Source organism: Ochotona curzoniae, unplaced genomic scaffold (assembly GCF_017591425.1).
Source record: "Ochotona curzoniae isolate NIBS_2020 unplaced genomic scaffold, NIBS_Ocur_1.0 contig_4501, whole genome shotgun sequence".
Lineage (NCBI taxonomy): Eukaryota > Metazoa > Chordata > Mammalia > Lagomorpha > Ochotonidae > Ochotona > Ochotona curzoniae.
In genome coordinates this window covers 18,586,464-18,608,349 of record NW_024466307.1, presented here as the reverse complement: position 1 = coordinate 18,608,349, position 21,886 = coordinate 18,586,464, and the positions used below count along the sequence as shown (strand labels likewise).

Sequence of the window (21,886 nt, the reverse complement as noted above, 5' to 3'; positions counted from 1 at the left end):
TAGATAAATGTAAGTAGCATACATGAACTGTGTAAGAAAGCTGATTAGAAAATCAGACAGTGGGATATATATTATAATGTGTATTGATTATATATTATATAGAATTGATTAGGTTTTTAAACATAAAAATTTGAGTCCAGAGCAGTTAGTTCCAGTGGTGGTTTACCAGCTGAGGGAAGGGAGACTGTGATGAGACAGGTTCATTTCTCTTGCCTTCTTTCTGTGGTTTTCGTTGATCAGTATGACCCCGAAGGATTGTTAATGCATCGTTCTTGAGCCCTGAGATATTTTCTGTTATAACCTGTTGATGGTCAGTGTTAGCTGGTTTTCTGTGGATTAAATTGGAGTTATTGATTTCTATTCTGCTATTTCAGGAGTTTCATTCTCTCTTGCTAATTTGAAAATTCTCTTTGGCTTATAAGATTTGTTATTAATATTGTAATATGTGTTGGTGATGACTTTTGGGTTGTAGCTGCATAAAAGCCATTCCGGCTCATGGATCGGATGTCAATGGTTCTCCCTAGATTTGGGAAAGCTTCAGTAACTATTTCATGAAATAAATTTCCTTTCCTATTTCTAAATTGTATTGACCTTCCAAATTGTGAACATTTGTTCACCTAATGGTAACTTCTTAATTTTAAGATTAATTATTATTAATTGTTATTACTATCTAATTTGAAAGGCAGATCTACAGAGAGAAGGGGTGACAGAGGGGGTGCGGGATCTTCCATCCACTGGCTCACTCACTAAGTGGAACCAGTGGCTGTAGCTAAGTTGACTTGAAGCCAGACCTGGAAGCAGGCATCCCAGACCTTGAGCCATCCTCTGCTGTTTTCCCCGTTCAGAAGCATAGAGCTGGATTGTAAGTGGAACAGTTGGGACACAAATTGTTTCCTGTATAGGATGCTGTACCACTGGCCCAGGTTCACATTTTTTTCTTCTGCTTTATCTAGTCTTTTGTTGAGCTGCTCTGTTCTTCTTCTGCTGCTTCTTCTTCTTTTTTTTTTTAAAGATTTATTTTTATTATTTTTTCATTGGAAAGGCGGATATACAGAGAGGAGAGACAGAGAGGAAGATCTTCCGTCCGATGATTCACTCCCCAAGTGAGCGCAACGGGCCGATACTGTGCCGGTCCGAAGCCAGGAGCCTCTTCCGGGTCTCCCACGCGGGTGCAGGTTCCCAAAGCTTTGGGCCATCCTCTGCTGCTTTCCCAGGCCACAGGCAGGGAGCTGGAAGGGAAGCGGGGCTGCCGGGATTAGAACCGGCGCCCATATGGGATCCCGGGCGTGCAAGGCGAGGACCTTTAACCACTTGCGCCACCGCGCCGGGCCCATCTTCTTCTTTTTTTTATAATTCACTGACTTCTTCAGTTCCAAGATTTAAGCTTTTGTTTACTTTAGTATAATTTCATTAATCTGCTTTCTTTGATTTTCCAGATTTATTTAAAATAAACTTACTGAAGCAAATGTGGATATCTCTTAATTTCCATATACAATATGAAATAATTTCAAAACTAGCTAGCATATCCATTACCTCACATCATTACTATTTTTTTGTCACAAGAACATGTGAAATCTACCATCTTAGAAGATTTCAAGTGTAAGAGAGTGTTTTATATTTTTTAACATAATTATTCTTTTTTCTTTGTACACAGGTGTACGCACACATACACATTTTGGTTTCTAGTAATCATCATTTTATGATCAGATTCAATGAATTTTGTTACTATAAAATTTAGACAAACATGCTAATATTCACCTTTCTGTATGAGAAACATTTCACTTAGTTTGATATATTCTAATTCCATGTATTTTGTGACAAATGATAGAATTTCATTCTAATGGCTGAGTGACATTTTTTGGACTATATAGATTAAATACAATGGGCGTGTACATGAAAGTATAAATGTACAATCTATAAATATGAATACATTCCATCATATTTATTGCACAGAACATTGTTAGTGACAGATTGTGCTACTTAATAACACATTTTAACGATTTTTCTAAATTTCTTTAGTTTTCATGATACAGTTTCTTTTTTTTTTTTTTAAGATTTATTTTACTTTTATTGGAAAGGCGGATATACAGAAAGGAGAAACAGAGAAGAAGATCTTCCGTGCGATGATTCACTCCCCAAGTGAGCGCAACGACCGATGCTATGCCGATCCATGCGGATGCAGGGTTCCAACGCTTTGGGCTGTCCTCGACTGCTTTCCCGGGCCACAAGCAGGGAGCTGGATGGGAAGCAGGGCCAATGGGATTAGAACTGGTGCCCATATGGGATCCTGGGCGTGCAACGCGAGGACCTTAACCACTGCGCCACCGCGCCGGGCCCGATACAGCTTCTTAAGCTCAGAGATTTCCAACCTCCCGTACAAGTCTATCTCACTGTTTTCCCTCGTAACTGTAACAATTTTAGTCCCTCAACATTTACAAGTCTATCATTCTTCTGTTTAGGTATCATCACATTGTAGGTAAAGAGAATGACAAAGCCCAGCATTCTAGTGTCAAAATATATTTAGCAATTTCATTGGGAGTTCATGTTTTATGCAGAAGTAGAGTGCATGCTTCAGTTTATCTCTACTTCATGGTATACTTGCCTGCATTATTCAGTTCCTCTGGATAAATATATGTAGATACACATTTACCTATAAATCCATTGATCTTGTATTTTACATGAAGACTGCCTTATATCAGAGAGAATATATTATATTTGACCTTTTGGGATTTGCTTATTTCACTGAGCATAATGATCTCTAGTGGGGACCATTTTGCTGCAAATGGTAGAGTTTCATTCTTTTTAATGGCTGAGTAGTACTCCGTGGAGTAGAAGTACTACAGTTTCTTTATCCCTTCCTCTTTTGGCAGGCATCTGGATTGTGTCCATGTCTTCGATATTGCAGATTGTGCTGCCGTAAATATAGGATTACAGATCCCCTTCTCACATGCAGATTTCATCTCCTTTGGATGTATTCCCAGCAGTGGGATAGCTGGGTCATATACAGGTCAATTTTCAGTTTTCTTAGCACTCTCCATACTGACTTCCTTAGTGGCTATACTAGCCTATACTCCCACAAGTGGAGTAGGTTGCCTTTCTCCCCAGACCTAAATTCGGGAGAGATTGCTAGAGTTCGAAATGTAGGCCAGTCTTACTGGAGTTAGAATCTCAAATTTTTTGGTATTACATTAATAGCCATGGAGCCTGAACATTTTTCAAAGGAAAAAATAAAGAAGCTTTATCCCAGAAGAATTTCAAGAGAGGCACAAAGAAATAAAATTTTTGTTGCATGAAATTGATTTTTAGTATGCTTTCATCTAATTCTTTTTAACAGTTTGCATTTGTGAATACAACAAATGCTATTAAACTGTATACTGCAGACCAACTCTGTATGTAAATTGTGTAATGCATAGCAACAATTCTTGATACACATGTCTTACCAAATGCAGTTCATCAATGTCACCACGTTCCCATGAAACATGTTAGATCAGACACAAAGGAAATGAGCCAGCTAAACTACAAACAACAAGGACTCCTCTGCAACATGTCTGGATGTACTTTAGGAGAAAGTATTTTGACATCCATTCTAGGTGATAAGTGCCCTTGTGGACAACCTAAAGGAACCATAAAATGGAAATGCAGATTTGCATAAACCTAAGTCATTTATAAAAATAAATCTTGATTTTAGTCTATAGATAGGCTTGCAAGAAAAAAACAAAACCAGCAAGTAGGAAAGACAAAGATTACCACAAATAAGTGGGGTTGGGATTATTTTGTGAAGCGATTCCTGTAACTGGTATGACACTTTTAGTAATGCAAGGCTATGACACACAGCTAAAAGTATACAATAGTACAATTGAGCCCACAATGTTTCCAAATATCTTGTTGTGTGCCCACTTTTGTACTGAAGTTTGCCCTAACATAAGTAATGTTTTCCTTAAAAATGGCTTGATAATATCTTGGAACAGATGGCAATCATGGAGGTACAAAGAGTTTGTTTACCACACACCTCGAACCGTTACAACACATGATATGACGCATTTTAGTTTCTTACCACAGAAAGCAAAAGTATATGGGGCATCTTTTATAAGGAAATAGATGTGAACTCCCTCAAAATGGCTTAAAATCTCAATCTTACATTGGCACTTATATTTAGGGAAAGAAAACAGTTTATAAAGATAAAAGAAAGTTTCTTGTAAAAGCCCTCTGTTTGTAGATTGGCTGAGCTGTCTTGATCCCTTTCACTGCCCTTTAACAAAAGAATGAAAAACAATTGAATCAGCACTAGGTGGAGGTGACGGTAATTAATGCAGGATTTGATTATAAGATTTAGCAAAGAATCTACGTTATATGCTTTTATAAAATTATTTCATTTATGATCTTTAAATTCTGTATTCTTAATATTTTATTCAATATTAGTTTGTGTTTAGTAAAAATTGATTTTGAGGATAAGTAAACTACTTGTCACTATGTAATTGCATGCACTGCCAACTGTGAAGTTCCTGGCTTCAGCCAGGTGATTGCAGGTTTCAATGAGTAATGGTTTGTTAAAAATGTTTTCTTTGAAATAGAAAAATATTTTTTAGAATTGCTTCTTGCATTTTCATAACCATGATGTAATGAAAAATGAAACAATTGGATGTTGTGCAAAAGCTTGTGATGATTTACGTATAAATAAAGAATCAACTTTTCTGAGTTGTCCATTATGAGCATCATGTCATAGCGGTCAGTGTCTTATCTCTTCCTATCATCTCGCCGATCCACGCATCCTTTGCAAGCTCTCAGTCAGCCGGAGCTGGTCTCCAGCAGTCAGTATTGTTTTCCCTGTGGGAACAGTGCATTCTACTGAGCTGGAAGTGAGTTTGCTCCCAGCACAAGCCTGTGTGCAACTCACTGTTGTCCCTCCAGTCTCAGTCTCTGCCACCTGGTCCCTACTCAGTTTGTCTCCCACATCAACCTGTGTACACACTGGTGATTAGAGTTGCCTGATCAGCTCTGTCCCAAACACCATGTTCCATGAAAAAAAAAAGGGGGGGGGGTGCTATGGCCCAGCCCAACCTATGTACCTCACAGACCTCACCCTTACAAACATAAGTAGAAGGTACAGCCTAGTTGGGACAACTCCCAATAACCCCCACCAAGCCTGCCCTAGCCCCAGTTCCTGTGTGTTGCAGTATGGGCAGCAACAGACTAGTCTATCCCACATTCCATCCAGTTCCTGTATGACCCATGGGTGTTGCAGTTTAGCTCATCCCACCCCACCCCATGACCCAGTTCATATGTATAACAATAGATACTGCCACTTTATTCAGCCTGGCCCATCCCATTCCTGGCTCTCATGCTTAGCAGTGGAGCTTCAGCATAACACCGGAGTACCCACAGTTTCCCTTTCTGGCCAACTCCCAAACCCCATATCTTGCACTTTCCAGGGGATACTGTAGTCCAGTCTGTTATGATTTGCATCCAGTACTGGCACTTGCCAGAGGGCACTACAGAGTGGCACTACAGCAAAGCCTGGCCTGCCAGCATCATACTCACTGATGGGAACAGTGGCACAGCAGGGTCCCCCTCGCAGCCCCTCACCCCGCACAAGGCTTGCTGCAGGCCCAGGGTCTTGCTTGCTGGTGGGTGCTGTGACCCAGTCTGGCATGGCCCCTCTGACCTCAGCATTCATCAGCATGCGCTGCAGCCTGGTTCCACTTGGAGGTTGTGTTGGTGGATGCTTCAACATAGTACAACTTGTTCAGTCCCCAGTGCCAGCCCTAATATGAACTGATGGATGTTGTGTCCCAATCTGACCTGGTCTGCACTGCATCCTGGTTCTCACACTAGTCCAGGCCAGCCTACCCCCAGACTAAGAAGTACTGTAACCTGGCATGGTTTGTGCTGTTCCCTCCTTGGGTCTTGTGTTCACTGGCTGAGGCTGTGTTGCATCAGAAGAGTTTCCCAAGCTCCCCTATCAGATCAGCTCCTAGTTGCAGATATTGTACACACTGGTGGGTGCTTCCATTCTGACTTGGCCCACTTACAGTCCTGACATTCACTGGTGGGTATAGTGGCCTTTCCAGACTGGCCCCCACACGGTCTGGCTCTCACCAGTGGGTGCTACAGCCCAGCCTTGCCTAGTCTGCCGCTAGATCGGCTCTCATTTGGATCAGTGGGGTGTCACGAGCTAACCCATTCTGTTCCACACCCACTCTGTTAGGGGAATAAGAGAGAGAGAGAGATCCTCCATCTGCTGGTTCACTCCACAAATGTTCACAATAACCAAGTTTGTGCCAGATGGATGCTAGGCGAAAGGAACTTCATGCTGGTTTTCTGCATAGCTGGTAAGGACACAGCGACTCGGGTCATTATTTACTGATTTTCCAGGCACATTAGCAGGAAGATGGAGTTGAATCAGAACATCTAGGATTAGAAACAGCTCTTTAATATGGAATGCCTGCACCACAGGCATCAGGTTAACCTGCTGCTTCAAAACATGGACCCAATAAATAATTTTAAATGAATTGATAAGAGTATATATTTTTTACTTTTGTGAATAACAACAAGGCATAAATAAATATGAAATAATAACACATTAAATATTTTTCTATCAGAAATATAAAATATCAAATTTGTCATTATGGAAGTTAATATTTAGTCAGATTAATGATGCATATGAGTAGTAATACTATATAACCATTATATAAAATACCCAAAACAAAGACTATGCTAGAAGGAGTTAACAGGGAGAGGCATTTGATCTGACTGTGAAGCACTGCTGAGACTTGGGTCAAAGTACAGGAATTGTGAGTGATTCCAGTTTATTGAGTTGCATAAGCTAAGCGAAAAAGTATATTCTGAAGAGAACAGAAAGGTCAGTTTAGCTTGTATGGAGGAATAGTTTGAATTCTTCTATGGGGAATAGAGAGAATTAAGGATTGCAAGGGAGAATTGAAATGTGTGTGTTTATTATAATTACCACATTGGGGCCGAGAAGTCTCCAGGGCAATTCAAAGTAAACAATTCTCCCTCCAGTGTTTTTAAGGCCACTTTGGCAGAGTTGATGAGCTCACCTTTAGGGTCAGTGATGGATTGATAACGCACCGGTTCCTTTCTGATCTGAGTTGGTTGGGGTGAGTGAAAGGGGCTCAGAGAGGAGGATGTTGTCATCTCCCAGGATATGAGTGCCAGTTTCCTCCGCCAAGCCAAGGAACCAGATATAAGCACTACTTTTTCAAGACAAGCGCTCTGATCAAAATCTCTCACCCTAGAAGTAAGTTAGAAGTAAGGAGAAGTGTGACTGAGGTGAAACGTGCTGCATTTTCTACCTGAAGCTAAGCAACTGTGGCCTTTCCACCACCCCTGGAGCCCATAGAATTGAGAGAGGTAAATGCAGTAGTTTTCCTTACTAAAGCTCTTGGTGATAACTTACTGTGTGGGATACCCAGACTTGATAGCTAAAATTCCTGACTGCTAGTATTTAATTAGGCAGTTAGTTAGAAGTGGGTTGTGTTATATAAGCAACCTGATGCAAAAACATGCTTTGTCACTGACATTTTCTACCATATACTTATCCACCTAACCACCTGACTATGCATGGCATATAGGAATTCGAATATGCATTTCTTATCCAGTTACACAATCTTAAGGACAATAAACAATTGAAGAACTTTCTTTTGTGAAGTGTAAGAGTTGGTTTGAAATTATTTTGAAGTTCCTTAAAAAATAAAATTCTATGATGCAAAGGCACCAATTTATGAAGTAAGTGGCATACATAATGGCTAGAAGATGAGGACTTAAGGAATAGTTACAGATTTTGAAGATAAATCAAAGAAAACATTTGGAAAGAGTAGACAACACACAGGGAAATCTTTGGAGACAATATTCTTTGGGAGAAGTCAGAATTAAAACAATTTGTTAATTCATCCTTGGAATGTTAATTAATTTTACTGAAATTAAACTGTGGTCTTCTGATCTTTGCTAGAAAACAGTTGGAGCTATTAATAATCAATTCATAGATTTGTTAAGACCAACCTATAGAGGATGGAATACAATGAAGTATTGAGTGATTGTCAGTGTCATATTGGTGGAATGGGGATAACAGTATGATGGAGGCTATAAAAAATGAGATTAAGATGGAGAATGGATAGGAAGAAGACTTGGTAATGATTTATATTTTCAGTATACCAAAGCTTCTATGAGAGGTACATATATACTTATAATAGGAGAAAGTGAAATTTGGTTTAAAGTCCAGGATGAATATTCAAACAGTGAAAGTAGTTTGATAAACCTCTTCTTTTGTTACATTGATGATTAGATTTTCAGACCTGAACATGACTTTTTAATTTTCAGCCAATACCATTGAATTGGTGAACTGCTACGAAGGGTGTAAATCACTATGCTGAAAATTTTAAAAATCACATATATGATTTCCAAGGGCTCATTTTTTCATTCTCTCCGTATATCATTGTTAACTGATTCCTCAGTAGCTTCACTTTAAAATAAAACTCAGCGCCTATACTCTGCACTAGGCCAGATAAAATTCTAAGTACTTTTTAACTTCTTGGAAGTGAATGCACATTAAAAATCTTGAAATACAGCATAGAACCAAATGACAATAAAATAAACAAGACATTTTAAGACAGCTTACATGAAGAATAGGTGCTGCAAACATGTGTCTTAGATAATAGCATGCTTAAAGACATGAGTTACGGTTTGTGTACATTTCACAGGAAAGTTGTAAGATTGTTTTGTTCCTCCTCAAAAGTGACAGATAGGATCAATTGATGAAATCTACAGTATGATAAATTACAGCTCAATAGATAAGAAGCTTGGGAAAAAAGAAGCATTCTAAAATGCATATTTTCCTGAAGGTAAGTGATATCCTGGTCATTTGAAACCTCTTTCATCACTAAGATTGAGATGAGCTTTCTGAGCAGTGCAAAAATGTTTCCGTCACTGAAAGACCGAGTCTATTTGGATCATCTCATCCAACATGATATTCTACATTTTTCTAATGTTAAATTATATTTAAAGCTGTAACCCCTATTTCTAAATCCCTTAGCGCTCACAAACTATTTTAGCTTTTTATGTTGTTGATTTTTTTGTGTTACCTGTCTTGATGACTGTGTTCACGTCTGTGTCCTAGGGTTTGTGTTTGGTATTAATTATGGGAGAGATGGATGTTGTGGTGGTGACACTAAGTCAGCAGAACCCTATTGGCCGGAGGGCAAGACATAGATTCTGAAAAAGGAACATACAGGAGAGCTTTGGTTGCCACAACTTTTATTCGGCAGAAGGAGCTCAGTAAGATGAAACGGGGCTAGAAAAGCTTCTACCTAGAGATTATGTGATGTTGGGATTTTGTTTAAACACCAGGATAGAGTGCAACGAGTCAAGATTACATTCCAAGGATTCAAGATTACCTCTGCATCTCCAGAGTGAAAATGAAATGGATGTGTGCCTTTTTAAGTACCTACTAAAGAAGTGACACAGATACACCAGAAATTAAGTTGGACAAGGTAAGTTATCTGGGGATTTGGGAGATCAAATAGCTATAACATCATATAACAAAGGTGAGACAACTGGGGTTAAGTTATTTCTTAGTAGAACATTTCTCTACCTCATTGCTGTTTGACATTTTGGAGCTGAATAATTCTTGTGAGTGTGGGTGGATTGGATATTTTGTGCCCCTTAGTGTAACAGTACTACTAGCTTTAACGATAAGATGACGGTAGTCACAACCAAAATTGTTTAAAAAAAAAGTGGTCAGATATCCCCTGTGAAGTAAAACTACTTCTGGGTGAAAACCATCGTCTTAGATAAAGTGATCTGTAAACTGTTAGTTTACAAAGTGAGATGGCTGGAGACCAATGGTCAGTTTTCCAATGTGGATAATTGTGTTAGAGCACACAGAAAGAGAAGCAGATTTTTAAAAATGTATATGTGTATTTATTTTTATTAGGAAGGCAGACTTAAAGAAAGAAGGAAAGACGTAAAGATTTTCCACCTCTGGTTCACTCCTCAAACTACTACAGTGGCCAAAGCTGAGCTGATCTGAAGCCAGGAGCCAGTAGCCTCTTCCAGGTCTCTCATGTAGGTAGAGGGATGCAAGGCTTTCTCAGGCCATAAACACAGAGGTGAATCAGAAATGGAGCAACCAGGATATGAACTGGAGCCCATTTGGGATGCTGGCAGTTGCAGCTGGAGGATTAGCCTGTTGAGCCAGCACACTGCCCCTAATTAAAAGCTTTTAGGGAGAAGATGATGAGGTTAAGATGAGAAATTCTGAGTCTGCCTTTATGTTCCTCAAGGACATATGAGTGGAGGTTAACAGCAAGAAGGTTTTTTTTTGCATTGATTGTTTTTTATTATTATTCAGATATTGAGAGACCAAGAAACATGATTATTGCGATTTTAGTATTTTTAAGTCTCAAGAGAGAACAGTGTGGTCTACACTGGGACACAGAGCAAGGTGCTAAGGTTAGTTAGGTGCGAGTGAGACGAGGGAAATACTGTCAGGAGCCTCTTTTACAGTTTTCACAAGAAGGAATTGGTGAGGCATCGTGATCATGCTAAGAACGGAAACTTTTGACCATTTTTAGTGTTCTTTAAAAGCTTTCCTTAGTTGGCTGGTACCTGGACCTGTGGTGCTTAAGACAGGTGAACAGTGACTCCGGGTGTACTTTTTCATGGAATTTTCTTCAACAAAATTTATTTAGCTTTTTACATGGGTCTCTATTGAAATTAACACTCCTTTGATACCTATTGTTAACTGTTTAGTTTTATTTTCACTGTATTTCTGTTACTGAGTATTCACAGCAGAGGGAAAGGAAGATAAGTAAAAAGAATTTCAGAGACAGAATTAGGTTCAACAATCATGCCATTACTGAAAATGTCCGTGTTTCATATTAGAAAGCCTGTTTAAATTTTGGATCTGTGCTCCATTGCATTTTCCTGAAAATGAACATATCTTAAGGGATGGCAGGTAATGATTCAGATAAATAGGTCTTTATGACATACATGGGAAACCTGCATTGAGTTCCAGGGTCTTGGCTTTTGCTAATTCAATCCTAGTCGTAGCAGGCATTTGGTAAGTGAACCAATGGATGCAACATCTCATTATGTCTCTCTGTATCTTGCCATCTGATTATTTGCCTATGTCCATCGATCTTTAAAATAAATGACTTAAAAAAGAAAGTTTTAGTGAAAATGGAAAATGCTAGAGAGAAGCTTTATGAGGCAGCTTGAGAGAAGCTTTTCTTAGAGAGTTGGTGTTTGGATTTACCAGTGAAACAGGTGAAACAGGTGAAAGGCACTCTCGGCATGATGAATCATCATAACAAATCATGCATTGCTTTTTTTCTCCAAAGGATTGGATCTACGCTCTTTCAGGTTGCTCACAGATGGGTGTACTAATCGCATTCATTGAACAAAGAGAAGATGAACACCTGGAGAGCAAACCCGTAATCTTGTCCTGTTGGTTTGTGTAGTAATCTACTGAAGAAGCTACACAACAAGCCAAGAAAAGAAGCAAAAGGGAACAATATAGGACACTAATGTCTGTTTTGTTTTAATTTAAAAATAGGTTCCACAATATCTGATTCATGAGGCAGGCAATATACTGCCTCTACTTTCAAACAGTTAAGCCTCAGATCAAAAGGACTGAGGTACCCAGATTAAGTAATGAATAAATCAATGGAAGAGTTAAGTTTCCAGTGACTACGGTAATTCTTGCAATTCAATAATTTCAAGTCTAACAGGACAGGATAAGAACTGAACATGCTTGGACATGATTGAATAGAACAGCAAAGTAGATAATAAAATGTATCATTTGGGATTACATTATTAAACTACTGTTAAACAATTTTTAAATTCATATTCTCCATAGATGGATGAAGTTTTTTGTTTGTTATTTAGATAGGTGATTAACTATGGCAGGTTTCAACACAAGTTTTGGTAAAAGGTTTCTTTTGATAGGTTTCTCAGATTGGCCTCAACTGGAAATCTTCTTTTTCGTGTTCATTTTAATTTTCTACTCCCTAACTATTTTTGGAAACACCACAATAATTATTCTCTCTCAGTTGGACCTTCGACTGCACACACCCATGTACTTCTTCTTGTCCCACCTCTCATTTCTGGACCTCTGCTTTACAACCAGCACTGTGCCACAGCTTCTGATCAACCTTTATGGACTTGACAGAACCATCAGCTATGGAGGGTGTGTGGCTCAACTATATATTTACCTTGCACTGGGCTCCACTGAGTGTGTACTCCTGGTGGTAATGGCCATTGACCGCTATGCAGCCGTGTGTCGTCCTCTGCACTACACAACCATAATGCACCCTTGTCTGTGCCAGACAATGGCTATGTCTTCTTGGGTGGGAGGCTTCATAAACTCTCTGGTTCAGACAGGTCTGGTGATGGCCATGCCCCTCTGTGGCCATCGACTTAACCACTTCTTTTGTGAGATGCCTGTATTCCTTAAGTTAGCATGTGAGGATACGGAAGGAACAGAAGCAAAGATGTTTGTAGCTCGAGTGATAATACTGGTTTTTCCTGCAGCTTTAATTTTAGGGTCTTACGTTCAGATTGTTAGAGCAGTCTTAAGGATCAAGTCAATGGCAGGACGCAGAAAGGCCTTTGGGACCTGTGGATCTCACCTTCTCGTGGTTTTCCTTTTTTATGGCTCAGCCATATACACATATCTCCAACCAATCCACAGTTACACTGAGAGCAAAGGAAAATTTGTTGCCCTTTTTTATACAATCATTACCCCCATTCTCAATCCTCTGATTTATACCTTAAGGAACAAGGATGTTAAGGGGGCTCTGAAAAAGATACTAATGAGAGGGCGAGATTCAGGGTAGGCAGGGGTGAGGGTTGGGAAGTAAGATCAGTTAAAGTTTCTGCACTAGCTCATCCTGTTCCCTGTAGGAGAGTTAGTCACAGTCTTTAGTGTCCTCCATGACTGAGGTTTGGAAGAAGGTATGTCCTGGGACCCATTTTAGTTCAGCACCCATGAACATGATGCACCCGAGAGTAAGTACTGTTCTGTATTTCTTTTTTTTTCTTGAGAAAAGGGTGTATTGTGATTAAGCTGGAGACTGGGCATGGATCCTAGATAAGGAGACAGTCTTGAAAGGCCTAACGCAGACTGACAGCACCTCTGCCAAAGCCAGCAAGGTGGCACGTAGATGGTGTGGTACCGAAAACAGAATACAGGGTGTGAGCCCATGTCCACTCACACATCAGGGGTCTGTTTCTAAGGCATATAAAATAATTGATATAATTGCTTGATGCTTGGAGGAAATAAGGTCATGAACAGAGTTACTTCCTGAAGCAGATAGAGTTTCAGATATGAAGGAGGTTTACCTACTTGAAGCAAAAGCAAACATCATTAGGGTGATACTGAAAGGGGACATGTGTGTCTCCTCAGTTGCACTGTCTCAGGCATTGCTCCTGGATATCACGGACAATATGATGTTACGCAAGAGAAAAGAGATTAGCAAAGAAAAAAACACTGACCCAAATCAAGGAAAAATGATAATGTAGGAAAGCAGAAAGAATAAAAGAAAAATAACCAAAAGGATTCCAGTGTTCAGAGGGTCCAGACACAGTCAGCAAAAATGTGAAGACAGAGGACATCCAAGACTTCAGCCACGCCATTTTATGCCATAAACATAAATGACGATTTCACCTCAAAGGGCAAGTGTCTTTCTTGATGACTTTTTACTGTCTTGGTAGATTTCACCTTGAGCAAATTATCTTGTAATACAATAGTACTACCTAATATTTGCATAACTTTTGAAAATATTATTGACTTATTCATTAATCCTTATAAAGACCTCATACTAATTTGTTCTGTTGTTTTTCCTTCCTATTCACCATGAAACTGATACTCAGAGTTTAATTTATTTATTCAAATTCATTGGTGAATATGAGGTGAAGCTGAAAGTTGGCTTTGTAACTCTAAAGATTTATTTATTTATTGGAAAGTCAGATATACAGAGAGGAGGAGAGACAGAAAGCAAGATCTTCTGCCCGATGAGTCACTCCCCAAGTAGGTGCAACAGCCGATGCTATGCTGATCCAAAGCCAGGATCCAGGGACTTCTTCTGGGTCTCCCACATGGGTGCAGGGTCCCAAGGCTTTGGGCTGTCCTCGACTGCTTTCCCAGGCCACAAGCAGGGAACTGGATGGGAAGTGGAGCTGCTGGGACTAGAACTGGCACCCACATGGGATCCTGGCGTTCAAGGCAAGGACTTTAGCTGCTAGGCCACCGCACCAGGCCCAGATGCTATATTCTTAATCCATAAAACTTAAAATATTGTCTTCCTGACAGATAAAATAAAGTTCAAACATCTTGAAAAAGCTTTCAGGATTGAAAACCGGTAGTAGCAGAGTTTTCCTGTACAGAATTGTGAGCCTTTAACTGAATATAAATAATTTCAAATGGTGATTTTTGAAAAAATTTTTTTTTTTAAATTGGAAAGGCAGATATACTGAAAGGAGATACAGAGATAAAGATCTTGAAGCTGATCTGAAGCCAGGAGCCAGGAGTTTCTTCTTAGTCTCCCATGTGGGTACAGGGTCCCAGGGGTTTGTGTCATCCTCTACTGCTTTCCCAGGCCACAAACAGGGAACTGGAAAGGAAGTGGAGCAGCCGGACCATGGACTGGTACCCATATAGGATTCTGGTGGATGCAGGTTGAGGATTTAGCCACTGGGGTATTTCCCCAGACCTGAAGTGTTGCTTTTTTTACTTACCATGGTTCACAAAATGGCATTTGTTGCTGAATACATTGGTACATTAATACATATCCTTTAAAAAACGTTGTTGTGAATAAAACAAGATATAAAAATAAGAAATATTAATGTGCAGATTTTACATGAAGGGGAAATATAAAAATACAGTCATACAGTAATACAAATATAAAGCCAGTCATAAGGCACATTAACTTTTTGTTGGATCATCCATGTAAGTAAACAAAAATATATGAAGAGTCCAGGACAGGAAGAGGCTTTATGTATTATGAACAGGGTAGACTTCAACTGGGATTGGTGAAGAGTTGGTAGTATTGGATCAAAATGAAGGGGATATGACGAATCCTTGATTGGAGAGTTTCAAAAACGAAGTGAGAAGGTACATTCTGAGAATACCGACTAGATAAGTTTGGTTAGGCAGAATATAGAATATGGAAGATAGAGAGAACTTTGATTTGTAACACAGCCCTTATTTTAATTATGACTTTTGGGACCCAAACTCTCCAAGGCATCACCTGATAAACAAAGCTCCTCCACTCCTCTGAGGAGGCCTCGGCGGAATTATCCTGCTTAGCCTTAGTGTCAGGGCTGTCTTGATAATACACCAGCTCCTTCATAATGTGAGGGTGTTAGGCTGAGAAAGAGGGCTGCCCTGGGAAGGACTCTTCCTGTTCCTAGGTTAAGAGCTTCAACAGTTCCCCTCTACTGAGGAAGAGAACCAGATACAATCATGTGGTCTCTATGACAGGAGCTCACGTCCAAGTCCTCTGTCCTTATGAAGCTCGGCCCAAGGAGAAGTGTCTCATTTTCGACTTTGATATGCTACTAACCTGCCGTCAGTCTCTCATTACTTTGAAGTCAGAAGAATTGAGGGAGGTAAATTAACATTGGATCTATTGTGTTGAGACTTTCATTTTAGACACAGATATGTTAAATGTATGATATTTTACCCCAGAAGTGTGTTTCGTTCTCCTCCGCCAAATGACACATTTACTAAGTGAACTACGAATATCAGGCCAAGAAATAATTCTCACTACCATCTCTTTTTTTCTTCAACTGTATAAACTTACAGAAACTATTTTTATGTAAAATATGATTGTTAAAATAATTTTGAAACTCCCATAAAATATCAAATCTTACTATATAAAGCCTATAATATTAAGTTATATGAATCAGAATGGAGGCATCATCAAGTTGTTTCCAATAAAGGAGATATCCAATAAAGGAGATATCCAATAAAGGTATCCAATAAAGGAGATATCCAATAAAGGAGATATCCAATAAAGGAGGCAGCTGAAGTACACACTGTGGGTTTTATGAAAGGCAAACCTTTTATCTAGGCTCTGCTTAGAGGTGTGCTGGGGGTAGTCCACAAATGTGTCAAATTGAAGGCAATAAAAAGATGTGTAAAATGTAAAGTTTTCTGGTTTTGACGTTGCTTGTCACTCAAAAACACATGTTGAAATTTAACCCCTATGAAGAGATTTGACAATATGGGGGTAGACAGGACCTTCGAGATGATCCATTCACGTGGGATTAATGGAGTACTGAGTTGATGGGATAGCCTCAAAGTGGGTGATGTGAAATACAGTTTAGATATCTCTCTCCCAAATCCCTAATCTCTTAAGTACTTTGTCAGCAAGGAGAACATCATCAGATATAACCCCTTGATCTTGGACCAAAACTTAACATTCTTCTTTACTTTTAAAATGTTGATTTAAAAATAGAGGAAGAAAGAATGAAATCAGAAGTTTCCACCTGGTGGCTTGAGGTTCACTCTGCAAATGCCTGCGCCAAGCCAGGAGCTGACAACTCAGTTTTAAGTCTTCCACATATGTTGCAAGTAGCCAGGTAACTATCATTTGTTGCCTTCCAGAGTTCATACTTTTTAAGAAGCTGACTCAGAAACAGAGCTGGGATTTGAACACAAGCATTCCAAAATAGCATGCTGGCAAATTTAAATCTCCAACACAGTTCACATAGAACCAGGTAATTTAACCATCATCTGCTTACTCCTAGGATTTACAGTTGTTGGAAGCTGGTACCAGAAACAGCTGGGATTTGAACACAGGCACTCCACTGTGGGATGGTGGCATTGTCATCAGCATTTAGCTAGACTGAATGACTTCAGCAAGCTTTGTTTCTGTTGTAACTCCTCTTATTTTTCTTCCTCCCCTTAAAATTTATTATTTATGTGTGTGTGTGTGTGTGTGTGTGTGTGTGAGAGAGAGAGAGAGACAGAGACAGAGAGACAGAGACAGAGAGAGCAAGATGGGCAGGGAGATAAAGATCCTTTGTTTGCTGGTTCACTGCCCAGATAACCACAATGGCTAGTCCTGAACAGGGCTGAAGTCAGCCGGCAGGTCTCCCACATTGCTATAAAGGCTCAACGCTTGGCCATACGCCATTGCTTTCCCCAGACCACCAGCAGTGCAGCAGCAAAGCCTCCATCTGGTTCACATGAGCAGCCAGTTAGGCAGCAGCTTTACGTGTTAACACTATAACGCTGTATGTTTTCCTTACCTCTGACCTGAGATACGAAAGTGACATAGAACAGACTAAAACAGGTGGATTATAGAAGTCTCAAGTTCAGAAGAGTGCATGGAACTGAAAAGATGCAATTCTAGCTTTGGAGATGGTGGAATTTTCAGAGCACTTAGAATACTAAGAGAAGAGTGGGGTATAACCATGATAGGTCCATTACGTGAGGCATGTGTAGAGAAGGAGGGGCACAGCAAAGAAAATGATGGCTGGCCAGAGGAGGTGGAAAAGCTCAGGAAAATAAAGCTCAGGAAAATAAAGGCTGGAATTTTTGATAAAGGCATTGTAGCTCAGACAAAAAATTGTGACAAAATGACTGTAGAAGTAGTAGAAATATCCACTGTTTTTTTTTTCATAAAATATGGATAAGAAAATATCCATAATGGCATTATAATATTCAGTAATAAGCTGAAGCGTGAGCATACAGAGTAGTAGATGAAACATTGAATACAAGCAACTCATTCTGTTCACGAAGAGGAAAAGATGGGCGGTAACTGAAAGGTGAAAAATGTTAAAGTAGATTTTTGGTTGTAAAGACTTGATCATAGATCAGATATGTTCAGTCAGAGTCATGGAGAGGGATGCTAAGGATAAATGAATAAGACTAAGAATACTTAGCTAATAGTGGTGTTTTTTTTTGACACTTGAGTTGTTATTCTCAGAATTTAACAACCTCATTTCAGACAGGGAGGCTACAGACAACTACGCTTTTTGGAATATGCTGCAAGGAGACAGTGATTCTTACGTATCTAAACGAGACACATAAGAAAATGTTTGGTATGATTGATTGAGAAATAAAAAATATGGATATGGAAGAGAGGTGATAGAGGCAAAGGTACAGGAGACCATGAAAAATAACTTGAGACAGAGGTTTCAGTAAATAAACTCCTGATTTCAAAGTCCATGTAGAAAAGTAACACATCAGATGGTATGAGGAGCTAAGGAGAATGAGCTGGTCTACGGCCATAGCATCCTGAACGCGCCCGATCTCGTCTGATCTCAGAGAATGAGCTTTAGGTTTTCCCTGTAAACAAGGGAGACTACAGCTTGTGTTGTAATTTTTATTTAGCCCCATCCTGCACTTATTGAAATTCACCTGTTAGTGTGCCGTTGACGTTGGAATATGTCAGCACTTCCTCAAATCATCCTTGTCTTCTGTTTTTATTAAATAATTGTCAAGTTTGCAAGTTAGTCACTTCCATTCTTCACTTGTACAGCTGAAATTTTCAGGTAAGATCAATTTTCCCTTTTCTAGATTATTCCATTATCTTGTTTACCATGGTAGCTCTTTATTTGTTTAAAGGCTCCTTGTATGCAATATAATGACATTCTTTAGGATCATCTCTCTGATATTTATAATATTAACTATATTCCTAAACTATTATCTAGTTGCAAATATATTAAGCATTATTTATGTTACAATAGACATAAATGATTAAAATTATACAGCAAAAATGGTTAAAATTTAGCACCAACAAATGTTTCACATGAAACGAATTTTTATATCATGTTGTGCACCAGGTATGGTGACAGCTTTAGGAATATGTTTCTTAGTTTATTCAAAAATACTCCTTGAGAGCTTTTCATTCTACAGGCATTGAACACTATCATGACAATGCAGTTGGGAACAAAGGCAGACTCGATTGCATGGAACTTAAAGAGTAGTGGGAGAGTAGCGTGAAAAGTGCATATAGTATTTTTTTGCAGTTTATAGAATATATCATACCTTTTAATTATAATCAAAATTTTGTGAAATACATTGTATTATGTTTTAATGGTCTGCACATTTTTGATGTAGCAGTACCAGAGATGGTTTATTACTTTGATTTCTTAAGTTTTTTTTATTGGTCTCTACTTGCTTAAAATCCTGTTTCGAGTTTTATGCATAATTAGTATCAGCTTTAAAGGGGAACAAATTCTTATTCCTATTCCATATGTCCTGAATATCACAGAGTGTAAATAAAATTAGTTGACTTTTCCTCAGAAGAAATGAATATTTATGATATCTCAATTGAGAGTCAAATGTTTCACTGACCAAATTTGTTTAACATCTCACATTTTCTACAACGGGGGAGCTCAAAGTTGAGAGGGGATATACACAAAAAATCTCAGTGAGTAGGACAAATGGTAGAATGAAACTGTAGAAAGATGGTAGAGAGGAAAGAAGAGCTCTTCCCAGGTGTGAAAGTGTGGTCAGCTGTTATTGCTTTGCCAAGTGGCCAATCTTCTCTCGCACTCTCCTGAGTCATTTGGTGTTCAAGATGAGGGCTTCAAGAATCAGCGATCTGAGGAAACTCACAAGAAGGAAGCAGATAATTACCCAGAGGTAAAATCTATGCTCTTATCTTTAGATATATAGTAACAGGAAATGGCTGCATAAAGAAAATGAAAAGAAAGGTGAAGGACAACATAGAGTCCTATTTATGTATTTACACGTTAGATTTTTTAATGTTATGTTCACTTTATTGAAAATTTCCCTGATCTTTTAAAAGATTTATTTATTTTTATCAGAAGGGCAGATATACAGAGAGGAGGAGAGACAGAGAGGAAGATCTTCTATCCAAGGATTCACTCCCCAAGTGACCGCAATGGCTGGTGCAGTGCCAATCTGAAGCCAGGGGCCAGGAGCTTCTTCTGGGTCTCCCATATGGATGCAGGGTCCCAAGGCTTTGAGCTGTCCTTGACTGCTTTCCCAGGCCACAAGCAGGGAGCTGGATGGGAAGCAGAGCTGCCGGGATTAGAACTGGTGCCCATATGGGATCCTGGTGTTTTCAAGGGAGGACTGACTTTAGCCTCTGGGCCACCATGCCAGGCCCTCTAATCTTTTTTTTTTTTTTTTTTAATTTTCCTAATGTTCCTTCTTTGAATTAGACAGGTCACTATTTCTACTTTAAGGTCAGGAAATAACAGATCCCAAGGGATGAATAACATCATTAAAATCGTGGGGGGTGGGGGTGGGGATGGGAAGAAGGACTCTGGTTCAAGCAGAGGCAAACTCATTCCTTACCCAGAAATTTCTAGTCTTAGGAAAGCAAGCACAATAGAGGACCAGAAAGAAAGGAAATGAATATCAAAATAGATCATTTAATTTGGGAGTATTTAGGGAAGACTATGAAATGAGATTTTAAACCATGTTCTTAGGAAATATTACCATGTCTTCTGTCGTTTGCACAGGTGAAAGGCTATGCAGAGTTTCAACACAAGTTTCCGAGATGGATTTGTTCTGGTGGGTTTCTCAGACTGGCCCCACCTGGAAGCCTTCCTTCTTGTCTTTATTTCAGTTTTTTACTGCCTAACTCTCTTTGGCAACACTGCTATCATTGTTCTCTCACGACTGGACCTCCGACTGCACACGCCCATGTACTTCTTCCTCTGTCACCTCTCTTTCTTGGACCTTTGCTATACCACCAGCACAGTGCCACAGCTTTTGATCAACCTTCGCGGACTTGACCGCACCATCAGCTATGGAGGGTGTGTGGCCCAGCTTTTCATCTTCCTAACCCTGGTCTCCACTGAGTGTTTGCTGTTGGTGGTAATGGCTTTTGACCGCTATACTGCTGTCTGTCGACCGCTACACTACACAACCATTATGAACCCCAATCTGTGCCACACAATGGCTCTCTCATCTTGGATGGTAGGCTTTGTAAACTCTTTGATTCAGACAAATCTCATGATGGCCATGCCCCTCTGTAGCCATCGACTGAACCACTTCTTCTGTGAGTTGCCTGCATTTGTCAAGTTGGCTTGTGAGGACAAAGAAGGAACAGAGGTCAAGATGTTTGTGGCCAGGACCATCATCTTGGTTATTCCTGCTTCACTACTTCTGGTTTCTTATGCACACATTGTTAGAGCAGTGCTGAGGGTCAAGTCGATGGCTGGACGTAGAAAGGCTTTTGGAACTTGTGGCTCACATCTCATAGTGGTCTCTCTTTTTTACGGCTCAGGCATCTACACATATCTTCAACCCATGCAAAATTACTCTGAGAGTGACGGAAAATTTGTTGCCCTATTTTATACCATTATTACGCCTATCCTTAATCCTCTGATTTATACCCTTAGGAACAAAGATGTGAAAGGAGCTGTGTGGAAGATACTGCACGGGGGTAGAGAACAAGGGTAGCAGAGCAAGCAGAGGACAGTCACGCGTTTCTCAATAGTTCTCATGACAGAAAGCTTACCCTCTCCAAAGGACAGCTTCTATTGGAAAATAATCTTGCTAATCCTCAGGGGGATATTTGGATAAAACTGAAACGTAAATTTCCATATTTTTATATTTGCTACTTGCCATTTTTTCTGAGAATAAATTTTTGAAAGGGGAAATTGGGCTTGAAGCTAAGGGTGGTTGGAGGAGAAATCAAAGATGAGCTTAATGCTCTTCACAGTTTGGTTATGTTCAGGGATCGGGACCCTGACTTACACGTCTTCAGAGGACAGTCTTTCTTATAAAGAACAACCGTATCCTGAATTGAACTCTTGCTATAGTTCAAGCATCACTCTCTGCCAGATTCTGAATTATTAAACTTAATTATTCTGTTAGCTTTAGAGATGAAGAGACTGAAGATTGATCATTATTTTTGTGTGATTTTTATCTGAT

The 21,886-nt window shown here is 39.5% G+C and overlaps 2 protein-coding genes across 2 annotated transcripts; both read left to right on the top strand.

Moving 5' to 3' along the window:
- Nucleotides 1-11,918: 11,918 nt before the first annotated feature.
- Nucleotides 11,919-12,854, top strand: LOC121160256 (olfactory receptor 2Y1-like). The gene has a single exon (XM_040985906.1). The coding sequence runs from the start codon at nt 11,919-11,921 to the stop codon at nt 12,852-12,854; it is 936 nt and encodes a 311-aa protein (XP_040841840.1).
- A 7,622-nt stretch (nt 12,855-20,476) lies between these two features.
- LOC121160255 (olfactory receptor 2Y1-like) lies at nt 20,477-21,412 on the top strand. The gene has a single exon (XM_040985904.1). The coding sequence runs from the start codon at nt 20,477-20,479 to the stop codon at nt 21,410-21,412; it is 936 nt and encodes a 311-aa protein (XP_040841838.1).
- Nucleotides 21,413-21,886: the final 474 nt, after the last annotated feature.

Excerpts from the sequence above, each read along its gene's own strand:
- LOC121160256 (XM_040985906.1), top strand. The coding sequence starts at position 11,919 with ATGGCAGGTTTCAACACAAGTTTTGGTAAAAGGTTTCTTTTGATAGGT.
- LOC121160255 (XM_040985904.1), top strand. The coding sequence starts at position 20,477 with ATGCAGAGTTTCAACACAAGTTTCCGAGATGGATTTGTTCTGGTGGGT.